At 39.8% G+C, this 22,697-nt stretch overlaps 1 protein-coding gene across 1 annotated transcript in view; it reads right to left on the bottom strand.

The window, feature by feature from the left end:
- LOC115217254 (WD repeat-containing protein 62) overlaps positions 1 to 20,646 on the bottom strand; it is a 227,795-nt gene extending 207,149 nt beyond the window's left edge. Inside the window, 1 exon segment of the mRNA XM_036507131.1 lies at positions 19,800 to 20,646. Within this exon segment, the coding sequence (XP_036363024.1) occupies positions 19,800 to 19,883 (84 nt within the window). The 5' untranslated portion in view covers positions 19,884 to 20,646.
- Positions 20,647 to 22,697: the final 2,051 nt, after the last annotated feature.

Raw genomic sequence — 22,697 nt, 5'->3', positions numbered from 1 at the left:
GCTTGATCCCACCACCCCGCCCCATTTTCCCTAACCCACCCCTGTCCTCTTTCAAACGAGCCCGCAATCTGCGTGACCTCCTGGTCCACAGCACCCTCTCTCCTTCCCCCTCAGCCCCACACGGATCATTCCCTTGCTCTAGATCCCGCTGCAACACTTGCCCCTTCATCACCAACACCACCGCTGTCACCGGCTCCAACCTGCACACTGTACGCATTAGGCACTCTTTTACGTGCACCTCGTCTGGCCTTATTTACTGCATTAAATGCAACCTATGCGGGATGCTGTATGTAGGACAGACGGGACGCCGGTTGTCCGACCGTTTCACTGAGCACTTAAGGGACGTTCGCCTACACTCTCTTTCTCCCGTCGCACGCCACTTCCGTTCGGCCGGCCATTCCCTAGATGACATCTCAGTGTTTGGTCTCGCCCCCCACCAAGGTCGCCCACTTTCCAGGCTCCACTTGGAGCAACGCTACATCTTCACCCTACAAACTACCACCCACACGGACTTAACACAGCCCCCTCCTCTTGAGATCTGTTTTTTTTTTTTTTTTTTTTTTTTGGCACACACCACCCCCACACACCACACCCACCTGCCTCCCACACGCACACACCCACCCACCTACCTCCCACACACACCCAACCACCTACCTCCCACACGCCTGTTCACACACACACATACGCAGACCCATTTACGTACATACATTCACACATTTAATCACACACACTTACAGACATACTAGCACACACTAACATACAAACCAACATGCACATACACACACACACATACATACATACGCACACACATACATACTTACACACACACACACACACACACATACATACACACATACACACACACATACATACGCACATACATACACACACACTCACACACACACACACCGCACGTACATACTTCACACACACACATGCAAACATACATGTAGGCACATACATACATACATGCCCACACATGCACACCTTACACTGAATGCACACACACATACACCTTTTTGCATCCAGGCAGCCCCCCTCTTTTCTGCTTTCCGGTTTTGGCTGATGGATCCTCGGTTCCCGCGTAGCGGGGCGTTCGAGGGCCTTTGCGCTCGCGCTGGGGGCTTGGTCGGCCCCTTGGGCTTGCGTTGTACTGCTTGTGCGTTGTGTGCGTGAGCGCGCTTTGTGCGTGTGGGCTTGCTTCGGATGTGCGCGTACGTATGTATGCATACATACCCACACACTCGCATGCATCCCTACCCACATACATACACGCACACCTACTCACACACACACATACACACACATACCTGCACACACACACACATACATACATACACATACATACCTACTTCAGACATACACACACACAGACATACACCCATACACTCACACTCACACGCATACACACACACACATACACACGCACACGTACACATACACACACACACACACCTACATACATACATTACACTTGTATACACACACACTTACATTCATACACACACACACCTACACAGCCATACCCTCACTCAGACACACACATCTACCTACACACACACAAACACACACGGACACACACCCATACATACATACATCTACACACACACGCCTACACACATACATACACACATACATAAACACACACACATATACATATACACACATACGCACACACACATATACTTATACACATGCACACACATACATACACCCATATACATACATACACACATACCCACATACTCCTATACGCACATACATACACAAAGACATACACACTTACACACTCACACAAACATACACACACACATACTTACACACACACTCACCTGCACGCGCACACACATGCATGACAAACACCCATACACTCACACTCACATACGTACACACCAACATAAACACGCACACGCACACACACACCTACACTCCCACACACATACACACGCACCTACATACACACACGCACGCATACACACGCACACACACATACATTACACACGTACACACACACCACCCATACACATGCATACACACACACACACAAACATGCACGGACACACCCAGACATACACACATACACCTATATACACACGCCCACACACCTACATACACACACATATACACACGCCCACACACCTACATACACACACATACATACACACACATACACGGACACACCCACACATACTTACATACATACACCTATACACACACGCCTACACACCTACATACACACACATGCATACACACACACACACATGTACGCACATACACACACATATACGCACATACATATATACCCACACACATGCACACACACACACACATACGCACATGCATGCATGCATGCACACGCGCACACCTACACGCATACACACACACACACGCACGTACACATACATACATACACACACGCATACATACACCCATACACATACATGCATCCGACACACACATACATACACACTCACACATACATACACACACACACACTCACTCACACACCTGTATGTACGCGCACACACATGCACATACACACACTTCCCCACACCCACACGTACATACATACACACTCACACACATACACACACACACACACGGACATACATCTATGCACACACATACATACACACATACTCACATACATTCATCGCACACACTGCCACCCAGACATACACACAGACACACTCACACATCCACACACATACATACGTACGCGCATACTCGCAGGCACGCGCACATACGCACTTACGCCGGCTCGCGTTGCATACGCGTCGCATACACCTCGCCCTTGGACCTGACGAGACCTCCCGCCCGTTCCTGGGACCGTCGCGTGTCGTGTTGGGTTTTCCACGCCTGTCCGCGCGGTACCACTCTTCCATCTCTCCCCTCAGCTGGAGTCCTTTTTCCTTAACCCCCCCCCCTTTTTCGTTACACACACGCGCACACATATACACACCCTGCCTATATATATACATCACTCTTACACACCAATCTACTCATTAATACCACCACGACACTGGACACACACACACACTACTACTCAACACACGCTGGCACGCTACATACGCCCCCACCCCTTCCCCTCCCTCCCTTCCTCCTTCCTTCTTTTTCTTACTACTGACCTCCCTTCCTCCTTCCTTCTTTTTCTTGTCTGCTAGCTGACCACTAGTCTCGCCCTACCTCACACGCCTACACACAGACGCACACACTAACACACACATATATTTTTTTGTTTTTTCATCTCGCCTCACACACACACATACACACACGCACATGCACACACTCACACATACACACACATCTGTTGGGTTACCAACCTTGTCTCCACTCTTTTGCCTTTAAAAACCCACTTTGCTCTTGTTATCGTCAACATCCGCCTTTCACCATGTGCAACTCGTAAACACCAGTCGTCTTTTTTCTCTTTCCTGTTGCCCGCTCTGGGATCTTTCTTTCCTCTCTCTTCCTTCTTTATGTTTCCGACGAAGAGCTCCGCTCGAAACGTCATACCTCCCTGCTTCCATCTCCTGAGCGCCTATAATAATAATACTGTAATTGTTCTGTTGTTGTTGTTTTTTTGTTTCCCTTTTGGATAAAAAAATTATATATTATATATATATATATATATATATATATATATATATAGATAGATAGATAGATAGATAATAAGAGAGCAATGTATTGTAGTTTGCTTGAAGGATTGTAATATTAAAGAAGGGAAAAGGGAAATTAGGAAAGCTTTTGATAATGTGGAAAGTTTCACAAAACCTTTATATTTCAGGCACAAAAGCTCATCCTCGGAAGAAAAATAGTTTGGGAAATGTCTAGTTATACAGGTTCCATAAACCTATTCAAATTCCTCGTAACAATGAATAGGTTAACGGAAAGTGTATAACTAGACATTTCTCAGACTGTTTTTCTTCTGCAACTGACATAAAAGTTTTGTGAAAATTTCCGCATTGTCAGAAGCTTTCCTACCCTGCCTCTTTGAGATATCACTGTGACCGACCAGACTATCAGATGTCGCTACACATCGCTGGTCACAATGCGCTTCGCATTGTTTTAGCCTTCAAATGACGCAACCCCGCTGGCTAAGCGGGCAGGCCAACAGAAGAAAGAGTGAGAGAAAGTTGTGGTGAAAGTGTACAGCAGGGGTCGCCACCCCACTGCCAGTGCCTCGAGGAGCTTTAAGTGTTTTCGCTTAATAAACAATTACAATGCTCGGTCTGGGAATCGAAATCGCGATCCTACAACCGCGAGTCCACTGCCCTAACCACTGGGCCATTGCACCTCCACCTTTGAGATATACATGCACACAATTCTGTTTCCATCTACCAAATCTACTCACAATGCTTTGGTTAGCCAGGGATTACCCAAGGTGCCATGAAGTGTGACTGAACCTAAAACCATATCGTTGGGAAGTGAATTCAACTAAAAACAAAAAGCTTCACCTTCCCCCCCCTCCACACACACACACACTGAAAGAGTAATAGCAGTTAACATGGAAATCAATGAACAGTGTAAAAGAATTGGAACTTAGAATAACACTAACAATCTAAATACAACAATCTACTCTTTTACTTGTTTCAGTCATTTGACTGCGGCCATGCTGGAGCACCGCCTTTAGTCTAAGAAATCGACCCCAGGACTTATTCTTTATAAGCCTAGTACTTATTCTATCAGTCTCTTTTGCCGAACCGCTAAGTTACAGGGACGCAAACACACCAGCATCAGTTGTCAAGCGATGTTGGGGGGACAAACACAGACAAATATATACACACACATACATACATATATATATATATATATATATATATACATATATACGACGAGCTTCTTTCAGTTTCCGTCAACCAAATCCACTCACAAGGCTTTGGTCGGCCCGAGGCTATAGTAGAAGACACTTGCCCAAGGTGCCACGCAGTGGGACTGAACCCGGAACCATGTGGTTGGTAAGCAAGCTCCTTACCACACAGCCACTCCTGCGCCTACTCTAGTTTAATTTTTTAAAACTTTTCAGTAATTTTTTTCACTCAGACAATCAGAGAGCAGCCACCGCTCATAAAAATATGTACTTCTCAGAGACACTAGTATAGTTTTACATAACCAAGAATAAAAATAATTAAAAAGAAAGAAACTAGCCATGTGTTAGTGTAGCAAACAGTTGACATGAAAATCAGATCAATTCTGTGACACCACTAAATAGTTATTTACCTTATAACCTTTTCTTGTGTAACTATCAATAACCTTTGTTATTCTGCACTCATTAAACTATTATCTTTTGCTACTCCAGCAGTCTATCATCTTCTACAAGTATGTCTAATCTCCCTCTTCCAATACAATATACAAACCTATTTCTTTACTACCCACAAGGGGCTACACACGGAGGGGACAAACAAGGACAGACAAACAGATTAAGTCGATTATATCGACCCCAGTGCGTAACTGGTACTTATTTAATCGACCCCGAAAGGATGAAAGGCAAAGTCAACCTCGGCAGAATTTGAACTCAGAACGTAGCGACAGACGAAATACTGCTAAGCATTTCGCCCGGCGTGCTAACGCTTCTGCCAGCTCGCCGCCTTCTTAGAAAAAGAAAGGCGTTCCCATGCCGGGAATCAAACCCAGGCCGCCTGGGTACAAAATATTAAACACCTATAGACAAGGGAGCTAATGTAGACGCTTCTGTGCAGATGTTGGAACTTAGAAATAACAGCCAGATCTCCCTCAAATTCCTCTATACTGTGACACACTATGGTACCTAAATACACCATGATTGTAAAAAGTTCTGACCATGGTTTGAATATTCTTGATCATAGGTCTCCTGGCGCAGAATGGACTTGAGCTAAATAACAATACTACCACACCTATGATTATATTTTTCTCTTCTTTTGAGCCAAAAGGTCAGAAGTTCAAAGTATGACTGTGACATTGAATTATCTCTAAATAAGATAAATATAATAATCCTTATTATCTCAAACTGGCTGACAACAGCAAGGTAAAAAAAAAAAAAAATAAATAGAGTACTATTTTCCATTTGATAATGAAAATCTCAATGACAACTGTTACCTGTAAAATTCATGCCACAACTACTCATTCATACAAATGTTTAAATTTACAAAACCATCCTACCCACAATAGTTATGATGATGATCATCATCATCGAATTAACCTCCACTTTTCCATGCTTGTATGGGTCGGACAGAATTTGTCAAGGTGGATTTCTTATGAATGAATGTCCTTCCTGTCGCCAACTCCCATTGGTATCCAAGCAAGGTAATATTTCTCCATCACCAGACATGTTTCACAGAACATTGGAACTGAACGACACTGCTTGAATGACAGTGGCACTCATTTACAACTATCATGTAGGCGCAGGAGTGGCTGTGTGGTAAGTAGTTTGCTAACCAACCACATGTTCCGGGTTCAGTCCCACTGCGTGGCATCTTGGGCAAGTGTCTTCTGCTATAGCCCGGGCCGACCAATGCCTTGTGAGTGAATTGGTAGACGGAAACTGAAAGAAGCCTGTCGTATATATGTATATATATAATAATATATATATATATGTTGTGTGTCTGTGTTTGTACCCCTAGCATTGCTTGACAACGCTGCTGGTTGTGTTTACGTCCCCGTCACTTAGCAGTTGGCAAAAGAGACCGATAGAATAAGTACTGGGCTTACAAAGAATAAGTCACGGGGTCGATTTGCTCAACTAAAGGCGGTGCTCCAGCATGGCCACAGTCAAATGACTGACTGAAACTGTAAAAGAGTGAAGAGTAAGAGTAATGTCAAGCATGGAGAACAGTAACATACAAAACGTGTGTGTGTTTGTGCTTTTCAGATTCTGTCTACCAAAGGTTTTGGTCAACTCAGGGCTATAGAAAAAAAAGACACTTGCCCAAGGAACCACACAGCAGGGCTAAACCCAGAAGTAAGTGGTTGGAAAGCAAACTTCTTACCACATGGCCACACCCGATGTAAATTAAATTTCCTTCTCATTCATTTTAGTCAATCCCATCTGCTAACGATAAATCAATGTTACAAACCAGATTCAGATGCAAATAAGACTTATTAACCGATTCCACAGCAGTATGGAGTCCTACGGTGCTAAGATCAAATCCTACAACAAATGTTAAAATCTTTTACCTATATGCGCAGGAGTGGCTGTGTGGTAAGTAGCTTGCTAACCAACCACATGGTTCCGGGTTCAGTCCCACTGCGTGGCATCTTGGGCAAGTGTCTTCTGCTATAGCCCCGGGCGACCAATACCTTGTGAGTAGATTTGGTAGACGGAACTGAAAGAAGCCTGCCGTATATTGTAATATATATATATATGGGTGTGTCTGTGTTTGTCCCCCTAGCATTGCTTGACAACCGATGCTGGTGTGTTTACGTCCCCATCACTTACGGTTCGGCAAAAAGAGACCGATAGAATAAGTACTGGGCTTACAAAGAATAAGTCCCGGGTCGATTGCTCGACTAAAGGCAGTGCTCAGCATGGCCGCAGTCAAATGACTAAAACAAGTAAAAGAGAAAAGAGTAATATAAAAGACATTGGCAAACTCTGGCCCAAGGACAACATGTAAGCTTGTAAGACTTTCTGAATGTCAAGCCTAATGAAAAATTACCTCAATTTTCTCTAATAGTGCAGCCTGCTTGATGCTGATCCATGTCTCAAGTGACCCACTGATCTGTTTGCTCATTTGCTAGTAATAACAGTTAAGTTTCCCTCAAATCACTACATGAAAAATATAAATACAAGGTGATCACAAATGGAAAAACTCCGAGGTCTGCTAGCTCAATGATAGCCTTGAACTAAACAGAAAACTTTATATCCTTCTCATGATAAACTGGGAAATCTCACTGAGCAAGAGTCTTCTATTATAATCCCTGGTTAACCAATGGTTTGTGAATATATTTGGTAGAGAGAAACTGTGTGGAAGCCTGTTATGTGTGTGTGTGTGTGTGTGTTTCCCTATCTCCACCATCCGGACTTATAAAATAAGTACTAGGTTACGTTTGTTCAACTAAATCCTTTCATGGCACACTCCAATGACTGAAGCAAGTAAAAAGATAAGATAAAAAGCAAGCTAATGCAGCAAATAGGCGCAGGAGTGGCTGTGTGGTAAGTAGCTTGCTAACCAACCACATGGTTCCGGGTTCAGTCCCACTGCGTGGCATCTTGGGCAAGTGTCTTCTGCTATAGCCCCGGGCCGACCAATGCCTTGTGAGTGGATTTGGTAGACGGAAACTGAAAGAAGCCTGTCGTATATATATATATATATATATATATATGTATGTGTGTGTTTGTGTGTCTGTGTTTGTCCCCCTAGCATTGCTTGACAACCGATGCTGGTGTGTTTACGTCCCCATCACTTAGCGGTTCGGCAAAAGAGGCCGATAGAATAAGTACTGGGCTTACAAAGAATAAGTCCCAGGGTCGATTTGCTCGACTAAAGGCGGTGCTCCAGCATGGCCGTAGTCAAATGACTGAAACAAGTAAAAGAGTAAAAGAGTAAAGAGAGAGTAAATAGTATACAGGTTCACTGGCCCTTCTTGCCCTCGAGACACCATTATTGATTTTCCTAATAAATATATAAATGTCACCATAACCTACTAAAAAAACTTCTGGGCCATATGGCCCATCTTGTGCATCAGTGATCTTGAAACTCTAGAGAGAAAGTAGTTAAACTTCCCATGCTGATAGGGTATGGATGGTTAATTACAAACACGTACATGGTATGTGATACATTATCAGATGTTTTGTCTTAATACATAACTCATATAATGATGAAAACAGATAAAACAACGATATAAGTGTGGCAGGTTGAATTCTGAATATTAAGTAATTGTTATAAAATAGAATATAGTGAGGGGGCTTCTATGTGGTCATTTAGTACTGGTAGAAATAGCAGCCAAATCTTCCTTGAATTAACACCCTACTGTCTTTAAAAAAATGAACACATTGGATATTGTGATCATACTTAACTCTTTAGCATTCAAACCGGCCATATCCGGCCAAAATATTCCCCCAGTTTTATACTGAAACTGAGCAGATAAGGCCTCTCACACCTACCCTATGATGTCATTTTAAAACTAAACAATCACATAATTGAAATCTCTAAACTACAAGATGATGGATGATTAATTCAGTACAATATAAAAAAACAAGCATCATTTTTGCCAGAATAATCTGAATACTAAAGGGTTAAATAAGATGATGTGGTTGCAATTGGACTCCGTCCGTCCACGTGTGTGTGTGCGTTCAATCAGGGCTGACCTGAAACTAATCAACAGCAGATGGAAGTTTCCAGCAACGCTCGCCTTCAAAAGCCTTATGTTTAGTGTAGTCACTATTAATACGGAGCATTATTTTTCAGCATCCTAAATACTTCTCAAAGATTTGGCTTTTTTTTTTCTGTAAATTGATCTGTTATACTCTCAGATATCTATTATCAGTCTATTTTACATCCATCATGGATGAGATTGGTTCTCTCTAGCACAGCATCTTACCATTTATTGCAGTCCTTTGTCATCTTGTTTGTGAGGTTGAGCTTCTTGATATCAGCATGTACCCCTTTTATTTCCCCATCTCACTCACTCTTCCCCTTCTATAGACCCTCCCATTTGGATTGTTTGGTAATTCTTTACCTACCTATTTCTTTATTACCCACAGGGGGCTAAACACAGAGAGGACAAGCAAGGACAGACAAACGGATTAAGTCGATTACATCGACCCCAGTGCATAACTGGTACTCAATTTATCGACCCCGAAAGGATGAAAGGCAAAGTCGACCTCGGCGGAATTTGAACTCAGAACATAACGGCAGACGAAATACCGCTTAGCATTTCGGCCGGTGTGCTAACGATTCTACCAGCTCGCCGCCTTTCTTTACCTACCTGTCCGCTTCCATTCCCACCACCACGTCTGTACCTGCACACATTTTTGATTCCTTGTACACCCAGTTTTTTCTCAGTTCATTTACACACCATCATTCATGCACAACAACATTACACATCCAGTGAAGCATGGTCACTTCGGTTCTTTGCAGCCTCCACAACACCTCTCACATTCAACGCCCATGTTTCGCTACCATGCAACATTGCACTTATATGCAAGTGTCCTTTCTGCCTATCACACAGAGCTATTTAGAAACCTCAAAACCATAACATAACAAGCTACATCAACAGGCAGTTTATCGATGACTGAGATTTCCCAAATAATTCTTTGTTTATTCCCTGCTATTGTCTAATACACAGCTTCAGTTTATAACTATTTAGGGGACTGAATTCAATATTTGCTTTGTATACAAAGAATTCTAGATTTCCTGTTAGCTTATGTAACCATCAGATGAAATTTTCTGTATAGAAGTCGGAGGGGTGCATAGAAAGTGAGTGAGTGCATGTTTGTTTTTATGTCAGCTAGCAAACCAGAACTTCGAAGTTACAGTCAATCCCCAATCTAGTGAAAATACACACAAACAGTGTATTGTATAGATTTGACGTATATTGTGATAAAATGAATACAAACTATAGATTGATGTCCTTTATGATATACAGAAAAGTGTGTGAAATATATATATATATATATATATGTATATAACAATAAGGGTTTTGCAACAAGTTGCTTGACCACATACCGGTATGTGGTCAAGCAAATTGTTGCAAAACCTTTATTGTTATAATAATATAAGTTTTTACTGAATATGGTCCTTTTCTATACCGACATACTACTAGGTGAGATTTGTTGATTTTATTAAATTAATTATCTTTCACCTTATATCTGTAATGTATATATATATATATATATATATATATATATATATATATATATATATATATGTATATAGACAGATAGATATATGTATATAGATAGATATATGTATATAGATAGATAGATATATGTATATATTCAGACACACATACACTTACATAATAGATACATCATACACCATTTCCTGATAAATAATGGATGTGGGGTAGACATAGCAACAGCTTCACAGCAAAATTCATACATGCATTCTAACAAATCCAGTTTTGCAGGGTAAACAACAACCATTTGCCCAAACAATAACCATAATAGGTGAACTTGAATGGATTTCTATCAAAAGTTCCCAGTTACAAAGCTTCCTTGTTGGCAGCAGCAAGATAGAAACTATGTAATTCTATTAGCTGTAGTTTCAATAGAGTTTATTATTCAATCCCATATCAGCCTTAATCGAACACACCAAGGACTGAAAGGTGTGTCAGTATTAACGATTTTGTTGTACCAGAAAATATCTCTGTATTTTGCTTTACAAAGGCAGTAGGGTATGATCTAAGGAAAATTTGGTTACTTTTTCTGGTAAGTCAAGAAACAAAGAAAAGAATATTATGTTGGGTTTGTGGGGTATTTTTAGTGTAGATCCTGATAGGATCAATAATCAAAGTCATATCAGCCATAATGATCCTGCTTTTTGGGGGACACACTGCATCTAGGATTCCATCACCCAATGTGGCCTTCCTTTAAATAGAAGACTGCAATTGGAGGGAGATTAGACTTCTATTTCTATCAGGCTGAGTGATGATGTGGAATTTCCTTTGTCAGGTCATTACAAGTTATATGTCCAAGTGGTACAGCCTTTGCTCTGGACAGTTAAAGGTATCGATCAATATATGCAGATAATGTCAGCACTAATATGGACATGTATGGCTAGGATACACAGAGAATAACTTTAACCCTTTTGTTACCAACCTGGCTGAAACTGGCTCTGAGTACAAATGTCTTGTTTTCATAAGTTTTGAATTGAAATCTTCCACCAAACCTTAGTCACAATTTATGTTCCTAACACTAGCTGAATGGTAACTAAGTTATTTTACTAAATTCTTTGTTATATTTAAAGTAATTGAAAGAAACACAGACCATCTCAAAATAAATACAGTAACGAAAAGGGTTAAGATCAGATCTTAGGATGCTGGGCCTTTTCAAGGCTCAGTATCCAGATATCTAGGCCTTTTTGTGTTGATATGTAGTATAGCAGAACTAAACACATGACAATATGGAGAAAGAAGTTGATGAAGATATAGTATTAGTATATTGTTATATCAAACAGTTGAGAAAATACCATCACTCTTGGATGCAAGGAAAATGGGGAAAAAAAAAGATATGGAAAGAGAGAAAGAGAAATACAAGATAAGAGGACAAGAGAGAAAAGAGAAAGAGAGGACAGAAATAAGGGAGTGGGAAGAGAGAATACTGAAAAAGAGCTAAAAAGAAAGAGAGTTTGCAAATGAGAAAAGTGCAGTGATTCTCTTGTGGAATGAGTTCAAACCTACTATTACTATTAATACCTGAACAATAACTTGTCTCGTATAACAAGAAAAACTTCACTTTTTCCCTGAGAAAATCCCAGCTGTAGCGATCTGAATGAAAATGTTCTCACTCAGAATTAAACGAACGGTCATTGTACATGTTTGAAATAAACAAGTTTCCAAGGACAGAACACCACCTCTTCAACCTAGCTAAAACTGTATTGAGAAGATTGAAACTGCCTCTTGCCTGTTGACAATCAAAAACCTGCCAGAAACCCTACGGTTACTAACACTGTACTGAACTAATGCAAACTGGCCCCTCTTCTCAGATGTCTCAAACAGTGCCCCCACCACCACTTTATCTCAGATGTTGGGAATTACGTATTTGTATTTAGCACTAAAATATTGGACGGCATGTAACACAGGCTGTGATTCACCTGTCAAGTTGACTCATCTGTTTTTACTCTGACAGCTCCACCCTTTTCACTGACCTCCTTAACTCCATTTTCCTGCCAAATAGTGACACTTATTACTTTTGAAAAAAGCCCTTCAATCAAGAAGCAGGGCCCTTCACTCAAGAGGCAGGGCCCTTCGTCCAAGAGGCAGGGACCTTCTCTCAAGAGGCAGGGCCCTTCTCTCAAGAGGCAGGGCCCTTTGTCCAAGAGGCAGGGCCCTTCGTCCAAGAGGCAGGGCCCTTCGTCCAAGAGGCAGGGCCCTTCGTCCAAGAGGCAGGGCCCTTCGTCCAAGAGGCAGAGCCCTTCGTCCAAGAGGCAGAACCCTTCGTCCAAGAGGCAGAACCCTTCGTCCAAGAGGCAGAGCCCTTCGTCCAAGAGGCAGAGCCCTTCGTCCAAGAGGCAGAGCCCTTCGTCCAAGAGGCAGAGCCCTTCGTCCAAGAGGCAGAACCCTTCGTCCAAGAGAAAGGGCTCTTCATCCAAGAAGCAGGGCCCTTCATCACAATATAGCCAATGGTCTGTACTAAAGGATAAATAGTAAGGTTGGAAGGGTTGAACTCAGAATCATGGAACACTTAAACCCAGTGCTCTAAAGCAGTGCTTTGCAACCGGTATGCCGCAGCACACTAGTGTGCCGTGAGATGATGCAGGGTGTGCCACAGTGTAACCTGAATGCAATTTTTTCCCCTATACTTTTAGTTATATTTTTAGTTCAGGTGTGCTGCAGAATTTTGAAAAGAATATAAGCGTACCACAAGTGAAAAAAAGGTTGTGGAGCATTGCTCTCAAGCCTCCTGAAGTTCAGTTTCAGGATCTCATTATCACCTTTACCTATTTCATGTAGAGGTATTACGCCTCACATCTATGCAAAGACAACCTAGCCATTGATGAAGAATATCTATTTCTTTACTACCCACAAGGGGATAAACACAGAGGGGACGAACAAAGACACACAAACGGATTAAGTCGATTATATCGACCCCAGTGCGTAACTGGTACTTAATTTATCGACCCTGAAAGGATGAAAGGCAAAGTCGACCTCGGCGGAATTTGAACTCAAGCTTGTACATACTAACAACTGAACCTAGACTGAATATTCAATATTTTAGAAACTTCCACCCAAACCAATCGCCAACCGTTACTACAGTTCCACATAAAATTAAAAAAATAAACACTAACTATATTGACCTCACTCATTCAACAAACCTTTTATGTTACCAACCCAGTGATCTGTTAAGTGCAACATTTCCTTCAACATTAATAAAATAAATTATTAAATCTTATCAATGAAAATAAAAGAAAATAAAAGAACAATTTTTTTTTTAAAATATTTTTTTATTTATTTTTTTTAGATTAATTACAATTGCATAAGTACCACCAATGGCATAAGGAAGGAGAACAGTGCTCGGTGCCTTTTTGAAAGCACTCAAGAAGTCAAACTGGAAATCTGGCCTAGATGCTTACAATAAAATAGATTCTATTAAAAGGTACCCAAAGGCCAGGCAGTGGTGTTAAACCAAGCAATGGGTTAAGTCAACCACTCAAGTGTCTCAGGGTCTTTGTACTAGTGGCTGAGTGGTAAGTAGCTTGCTTACCAACCACATGGTTCCGAGTTCAGTCCCACTGCGTGGCACCTTGCGCAAGTGTCTTCAATTATATCTTCAGGCTGACCAAAACCTTGGGAGTGGATTTGGTAGACGGAAACTGAAAGAAGTCCGTCGTATATGCATATAAATATGTGTGTGTATGTTTGTGTGTCTGTTTGTCCCCCAACCACCATCGCTTGACAACCAATGTTGGTGTGTTTACGTCCTCGTAACTTAGCAGTTCGTCAAAACAGACCGATAGATAAAGTACTAGGCTTACAAAGAATAAGTCCTAGGGTCAATATGTTCGACTAAAGGTGGTGCTCCAGCATGGCCGCAGTCAAATGACTGAAATGAAGAATATATACACAGAAGCTTTTTCCAGTTTCCATCTACCAAATCCACTCACAAGGCTTTGGTTGGACTCAAGGTTATTTGCCTAAGGTGGGACTGAACCCCAAACAGTGTGGTTGGGAAGCAACTTCACAGGCACACCTACATCTAAATTACTTTACGTTTAAAATAAATCACATTCATCCAACTACTTCATTAAGAATCATACGTGATTTATAAGCAGTCAACCAACCATGTATAATTAAGATACAGTTCTAATTACAACTATATATATATATATATATATATATATATATATATATATATATATATATATATATATGTGTGTGTATATTATAATAATTACATATATATATATAATTACAACTATATATATATATGCTTTCTTATCATCTGATGTTTCAACTATTTCTGTGTAGAATATTTTAACATAATCTTTAAGTATACAGCCTTTGATACATAGCTTTCACTATGACAACACAGATATTCTCTCTCTCTCTCTCTCTTTACTCTTTTACTTGTTTCAGTCATTTGACTGCGGCCATGCTGGAACACCGCATTTAGTCGAGCAAATCGACCGCAACTGTCAGGGTCTTTGTACTAGTGGCTGTGTGGTAAGGAGCTTACAACACTAAGTTACGGGGGCATAAACACACCAGCATCGGTTGTCAAGCGATGTTGGAGGGGGGGGACGAAGACACACAAACATATATATATACATATATACGAGGAGCTTCTTTCAGTTTCCGTCTACTAAATTCACTCACAAGGCTTTGGTCGGCCCGAGGCTATAGTAGAAGACACTTGCCCAAGGTGCCACGCAGTGGGACTGAACCCGGAACTATGTGGTTGGTAAGCAAGCTACTTACCACACAGCCACGCCTATATATTAGCATGAAAGTGCAATCTATCTATATTGTAAACTATGTTCTATGTATGATGCATGAACGCCTGAGAAATATACCGTGCATCACGTGATACAGAGGACAGACAAAAGGTTAAAATCACCATGGCAACTGTATAGTTCATGTATGAGCTGGCAGAAACATTAGCACACTGGGCGAAATGCTTAGCGGTATTTCGTCTGTCATTACGTTCTGAGTTCAAATTCCGCTGAGGTCGACTTTGCCTTTCATCCTTTCGGTGTCGATTAAATAAGTACCAGTTATGCACTGGGGCTGATATAATTGACTTAATCCCTTTGTCTGTCCTTGTCTGTCCCCTCTGTGTTTAGCCCCTTGTGGGCAATAAAGAAATGTATATATATATATAAAGAAAATAACTGAATTGCCGCTATGTTTCAACAAGGACGAGATGAACACAGGTGGAACGTCTTTGATTATAGGTCTGGATAAGGGGCTGACCCGAGTTAAGCCAACATAGCTATTTTTTTTTTTTTTAATCTCAAGGAGGTAATTTCTATGGAGAAGAAGATTCTAGCAGTACAATAGTTTACATAATGCGAAGAAAAAAGAACTTGATGATTTCTTAAATCTTCGATGAAAAGCTCCATGAGAGAAAAAAATCTTCACTCCAATCCTCCTCTCTTGAAAAACAATACAAATATCGATTTTTTTCTATTTATGTAGTAAAAATCACTTCTTTGAAAAATAATCTCAAAGGAAAATGCACCAGTTCCGAAACTGATAGTTTGGTTTCAAATTTAACCTAGGATCAGCTCAAGTAACAAACTATAGATAATACAGACACCATAAAATAGAATTGCCTAGCTTGTGTGTGTGTAGTGGTACCAGAAGGGGGGAGAGACAGACAAAAAATAACAGAGACTGTTAGATAAAACAGAAAGAAGCCGATGGCTAATGTATTTGTGTACGAGTGAGTCTGAGAGTAACATCAGCACATGTGACATTATTTGTAAATGTCCGCTTTAAGCAGACGAGTTAAATTGAAGTAGCAGGTTGCTTGTGGAAAGAGAGAGAGAGAGAGAGAGAAATCAATAAATAACTTCGCTACTGAAGTTTGTATGACAATCGACAGGGTAAGAAGAATAAGTTCCCGACAAGCCAACCGTACGCGATTTATCGGGAGCTGATTGATTGTAACCATTCTACTTCAAGCAAGACAACAATTACCTTGTAAAAAACACCCAAGAGATGCCACCCCACCACACAATCCCTCAGTTCCTATTCCCTAATTAAAAAAAAAAAAAAACCCGAAAGAACGTTGAGGTATCTATCAGTTAGAAATAGCAACCAAATCTTTAAATCCCATTTTTTCTTTGTTTCTCTTTAAATGGAAAAGGCACGTTAGATAACACAATCATAGAAGTATGTCAGAATGTAGGACAGGATGGTCACGGATAAATCGCTTTTGATCATAGATCAGGGTTGAACTGGTACTGAACAGCGACAAACTAAAAGCTTAGCCAGGCAACAAACTCAAGGCTTGACCTTTGTTGAAAAATCAATAATAAGAGCAGAGGTAAGTTCCTGTGACCTGGTTTTGATTTTCGCTCGATACTAAGCCATAATCCGTGTCCTAAATGCTACTATAAACAATATGAATGCCTTCACTTCGAACTCCCAGTCTTCTTAATGTGTCATACGTTGTACCAATGTCAGGAAGCGACGAGGAGCAGAGAGGAAAGCACTACCAATCTGTGGTGATAGTTATGCTTTTTCCCCGATAGCACGGGGCCACAGATGTAATTACCTAGGTGTTACCCAACTAAACAGGTGTATTGGGTGGGTACACAGTAACCAACTGAATCCTCTACTCAGCTGCTGTAGTGGTAGTAAATTAAAAGAAGGAAACAAGCTGTTACTAAATATTCAGGGTTAATTAGCACACTCGGGAATTGGAAGGCTGCTATATAACTATGATTATTATGAAAATTCTTATTCTACATGAGCTCATAAAATACAAATGCAGTTACATATATACATGTTTACATGAATTAATATAATGCTAGCGAACCGAACACGAACATGCAGGGAAGTAAATAAATCTCCAATGTAAATTTACATAAATACATAATACACTTTTACATAACCACATCTATATTAATATTATACACACATACATGTAAGTCTACACATGCATGCACACTGACAGAAGCACATATACACACACTCTTGGGTGGGTCATTGTCATTAAGAAACCCGCATTGGTTCTATTTCACATCTTTTTTTTAGCAATAAAAGACTAGTCAACAGTGCAGGTTTCTTATTGCGCCCGTGTGTAGCTAATATAAAGAAAAATGCGAAAATACTCATAACTATGAAAATGTGAAGTTGAGAGAAAATAAACCAAAGACTTTTTATTTATTTATTTGATTTTTAATCAGTAAGACTGGCGTGAGAGATTGTCCTTGACACCACCAAAAGCAGCTGAGGTGTAAAGGTTGCAAGCAGAAGAGGAACTGTCAGTTATAATTAGCTGTACTAACATCACAACTGTCCCAAAACCGGTTAGGAAAGGTCTACATAACAACACACACACAATGGAATTGTGTGTGCGTGAGATGACAGACTGGGTGTATGTATGTATATATGTGGATGTATGGTTGGGTGTAGTAATAATGTTATTTTATGTTCAATGTGATTGAATGTCGAGGAAGTGTGAGCTAAAAGCATGGCTGTGTGATTTTAAATAATCATTATACATAAGGTTCCGTGTGGTTCTATATTGTAGTTGTGCGAGATTGTACGAATATATGTGAATATGAAGTTGTGAGTAAATATCAATGAAATTATGTATTTAAGTACGATATGTACATAATAAGTGTGTGAGCGCGCGCGCGTGCGTGTGTAGGTTTAGGAGAATACTAAACAGTGTTATGATCAGGTGCGACTCTTCCCAATGTTTTAACACAGTAATACATATGTGGCCTATGTTTAATTATTAAACGAAACGAGCAAACTTAAAAATAAAACCTCAAGATTAACCGAAGTAAAAAAAAAAATTAATTACTTAAGGCACCCAGATTTTTTCCAAGTCGTTCAGTTTAATTCATTCTAAAACATTTGAACTAGTAGACGACTCTAAATACCACCAACCACTGTAAACTTCCATTTAAATAGTAAAACTGCCAGTTTAAATCAATATCCACGTCGAACAGCGATATCAGTGTGAATGTACAGAATTTAATTCTAAATGTTTCAAATTATAATTAAACGGTTACCAGTTTTAATTGAAACTGGTGGAAAGAATAACTCATACAAACAATAACCGCCAAATAACAGGAAGCAAGTTTCAATGTTTGAATTAGTTCTGAAACCCAAACAAGACAGATAGTTTCTAGGTTGTCGACTCGACCTGCTAGAAATAACAACTCAATCTTCATTATATCGCTCTCTATGGTTAACAAAAGAAAAAAGACGGACACATTGGATACATTATGAGACTGTACGATTATATATATGAATACATTATGTCTGAGTGAAGGGAGTAGTCACGACTGGAACGTTTTCTGATCATGGGTCTGCTTGAGTGGTGAAATATACTATACTTGTGACTAGCCAGGGATTAAAACCGAGGTAAATTTGTTTCGGGTGTCGTGAAATGAATGAGTAAAGGGTCAATTTGAGGTAAATATATTAGTAATTAGGGATTAAGATCGAACTATCGCACAATAATTTTATAAACTCGTAGTCAAGATTGATTTTTGGATAAGAGAGAGAGCAAATAATTACATACAGCAGTAATAAGAGATCAGGTATCGACATTTTCCGAATTGAACACGTGTTTATTACAAACAGTAATTATGTGCGTGAAGGAGATGGATTCGTTGAGTGAAATGAACACTTTCCGCAGTCCGCCGGCTTTAAATTACCGGTTTCCTAAATGTAAACATAGAAATAAGGTGGCACGTTTAAAGGAGGGAAAGAAGACCACCATGTCCGAATCTCGATGCCTGAAACACCCAATACAAAGAAGATTCCTCTACAAAGTGGCTGTAAATTTGTCTCTGGATTAACGGATAAATCGTGCAGGTGGAATAATCTGTATTTTTGTGGCGGGAATAAGAGATGATGAGAAAAAAATGGGTCAGAATACTTGAATTATGTATCATAAAATCACACACGCAATGTAAATGTTAAAAAATATATTTTTTTTTAAAAATAGGTGAAAATGTAAAATAAATATTTACCCGTTGGTCGACAGGGACGGTATTTCTCTTCCGTCGTAGGTTAGGAGAGCGAAGGACTTTTCTAGAGATGCTAGGTTTATCCATAGTGCATTGAATCTTCAAGTGACCTGGTCAATTCAATTAGCCACAAGTCATAGGGTTGACCAAAACTTGCTCATCGACTTTCTGCCACCCTTCAACCACTTGGCTTCTCTTATGTTGACAGCAGTATTAAGTCTGTCAATGGCTTCACTACAAAGCGAGGAGTATTTCGCATAAATAGGAAAAGTAATGAAATAAACTTTGCTTCTTTCTCTTTGGTCGAAGTTTTAAAACTGCCTATTTTATATCTGACATCTTGAGACTTCGTTTTCGGAGGGATTACGTTTATGTGGTTCCTTTTTCCCTCATTAGCGAGTACCAATGGAAATCATAAACAAGACAGTGGCGAAGAGGCCCTGCAATGAGAGAAAGGGAGCTGTGTAGTCATTTATTTATTGTACACACGGTTGCCCTCCTCTTTTTCTTCTTCTTCTTACTGTTCAAAGTCGGCAGTGGTGCAGATGATACTGCCATTATTCAAACGTTTAAATATCCTTCTTGCTTATTTCACTTCCCCCATACATGAGTCTTTCTTTTGGGTTTCTTCACCTTTTTTTCCCCCCTTCTTTCCTGCTTCTCTGTTGGCAAAACAACAACAGAATTAGAGAGGCGGGGGTTAGATTAAACTAACACTATGTGCGTATTTACGTGCACCCGTGCCTCTCAGTAGAGACAACACATGGAAGAGAGAGAGTGTATATAAAACCCATATTGCTGTCTCGTGCTGCTCTGTATATATCTGTGTGTGTGTGTGTACGTAATGCGATTAGAGAGGGGGAGGGGTAGAGCAATGCTAACACTTTACCGCTCCTCCTCCTTCCTTACATACCATACACGGCGACCGACTGCTTTAACGAACGAACGATTTCATTGGTTTCGCAGCTTTGACTCGCTTTCTTTCACTATTCCACATGTGTCTGTCTTTTTCTAAAAGTCTGCTACAGAATGGAGAGATTTCTCATCAGACATAAGAAAAATCGATACTAAAATGACAACACCTATCTGTTGAGGGTATCTTCGGGATAGAATCGGTGTATTCACATACACACACACGCGCATTGTAATTCTATAGTATAGACTCCAAAATAAAAAAACTCTTCGAATTTATGTTTTAAGAATTAGAATTCTTGATTCTGCAAAAAGAAAATTTTTTCCGAAATTCGAATTTTTAGAAAACCAATTCCATGTATTCACATGCACGCTAGTGCACACACGCACACTCATACGCGTATGATAACCCTGTAGAATAGAGTCGGAAATACTTTATTTCACCAAAGACTGTAATTTTTTGGGATTTGAGTTAGAGTTAATGATTCTGCAATAACTAAATTTTTTGCGAAAATTTTAATTTTTTTTCTTATTCACATCTTCTCCCACCTTTCCCTAATTTTTCATTTTTTGACCCTCGAAAAAAATTTCTGATCTGTTTAAAACATTATGTATGATTCTACCTTCGCCAAAAAAAAAAACTAAAAATTAAATTTGAAAAAAATAAAAAAACAATTTCATTTTTCTCAATTTTTGTTTTCCTCTCTTTTTTCCATAACTTCTTTGTTTTGTTTTTGTTTTTTTTTTTTGGGGTGGGGGTACTTCTTTTTCGTAATCATTTTCTGCTTTACTAAGGATCAAAGATTATGATTATGGAAAAATTAAATTTTCACAATTTCAATTATTTGGCGGAGTTTCGTTTCGAAATTTTTTTTTTTTAATCTTTCACAGAAGTGTAAAAGGAGGCAAAATATTTTTTTCAATCAAATTTCGAACGCTATTCTTCAGAGAGGTATTTCCTCTTTTCTTTTTTTCTTTTGCTTTTAGACAAATCGTAATCTCAAATATTTCAAATATACAAATCCAAAGAAATTAATCATTTTTGCAGAACTCGATAGTTCCTAACTATGTTCTACTAGATTACTCCGACAGAGAGATAGATAGATAAGTTTCTTTATTGGCCACACAGGGCTGCACACAGATGGGACAAGTTACAAGGTAGAGCTTTTCTTTTGGGGGATGAAAAAAACAAAAAACAAAAGAAACAAAAAAAAGGGGGTGGCGTAGGTTTTCGATCAAGAGGGATCGTAAAAGGGAAGAAAAGAAAGAAAGAAAATAAATAAATAGAATAAGAAATAAAAAAATAAAAATAAAAGATAGATAGATAGATAGATAGATTGACAGATATAGACGGATAGAGACAGACAGACAGACAGACAGACAGACAGACAGATAGATAGATAGATAGATAGATAGATAGATAGATAGATAGATAGATAGATAGGTAGGTAGGTAGGTAGGTAGGTAGGTAGATAGATAGATAGATAGATAGATAGATAGATAGATAGATAGATAGATAGATAGATAGGTAGGTAGGTAGGTAGGTAGGTAGGTAGATAGATAGATAGATAGATAGATAGAGACAGACAGACAGGCAGACAGACAGACAGATAGGCAGGCAGGCAGACAGACAGACAGATAGGCAGGCAGGCAGGCAGACAGACAGACAGATAGGCAGGCAGGCAGGCAGACAGACAGACAGACAGATAGATAGATAGATGATAGATAGATAGATATACATTCAAACACACACACACACACACACATATATATAATGGCTTCAGTTTGCGATAGATTTTGAAATTTTTAAAAGAAATACCTGACAACTGCTATTTTAAAGAGTTGTCCACCTCTACTTTTCAAACGTCTTATCGTTTGATAGATAAGCGTTCTGTCGCTAATATTTATTGTAGGTGGAGATGGCTTTTGCGACAGAAAAGGGAAAAGTGAAAAGAAAAAGCGGTAATGGCGGCGGCGGTGGTGGTGGTG

The sequence above is a fragment of the Octopus sinensis genome, linkage group LG11 (assembly GCF_006345805.1).
Source record: "Octopus sinensis linkage group LG11, ASM634580v1, whole genome shotgun sequence".
Taxonomy (NCBI): Eukaryota; Metazoa; Mollusca; class Cephalopoda; order Octopoda; family Octopodidae; genus Octopus; species Octopus sinensis.
Note: the sequence above shows the minus strand (reverse complement) of the source record. Positions and strands in the feature narration are given on the sequence as shown.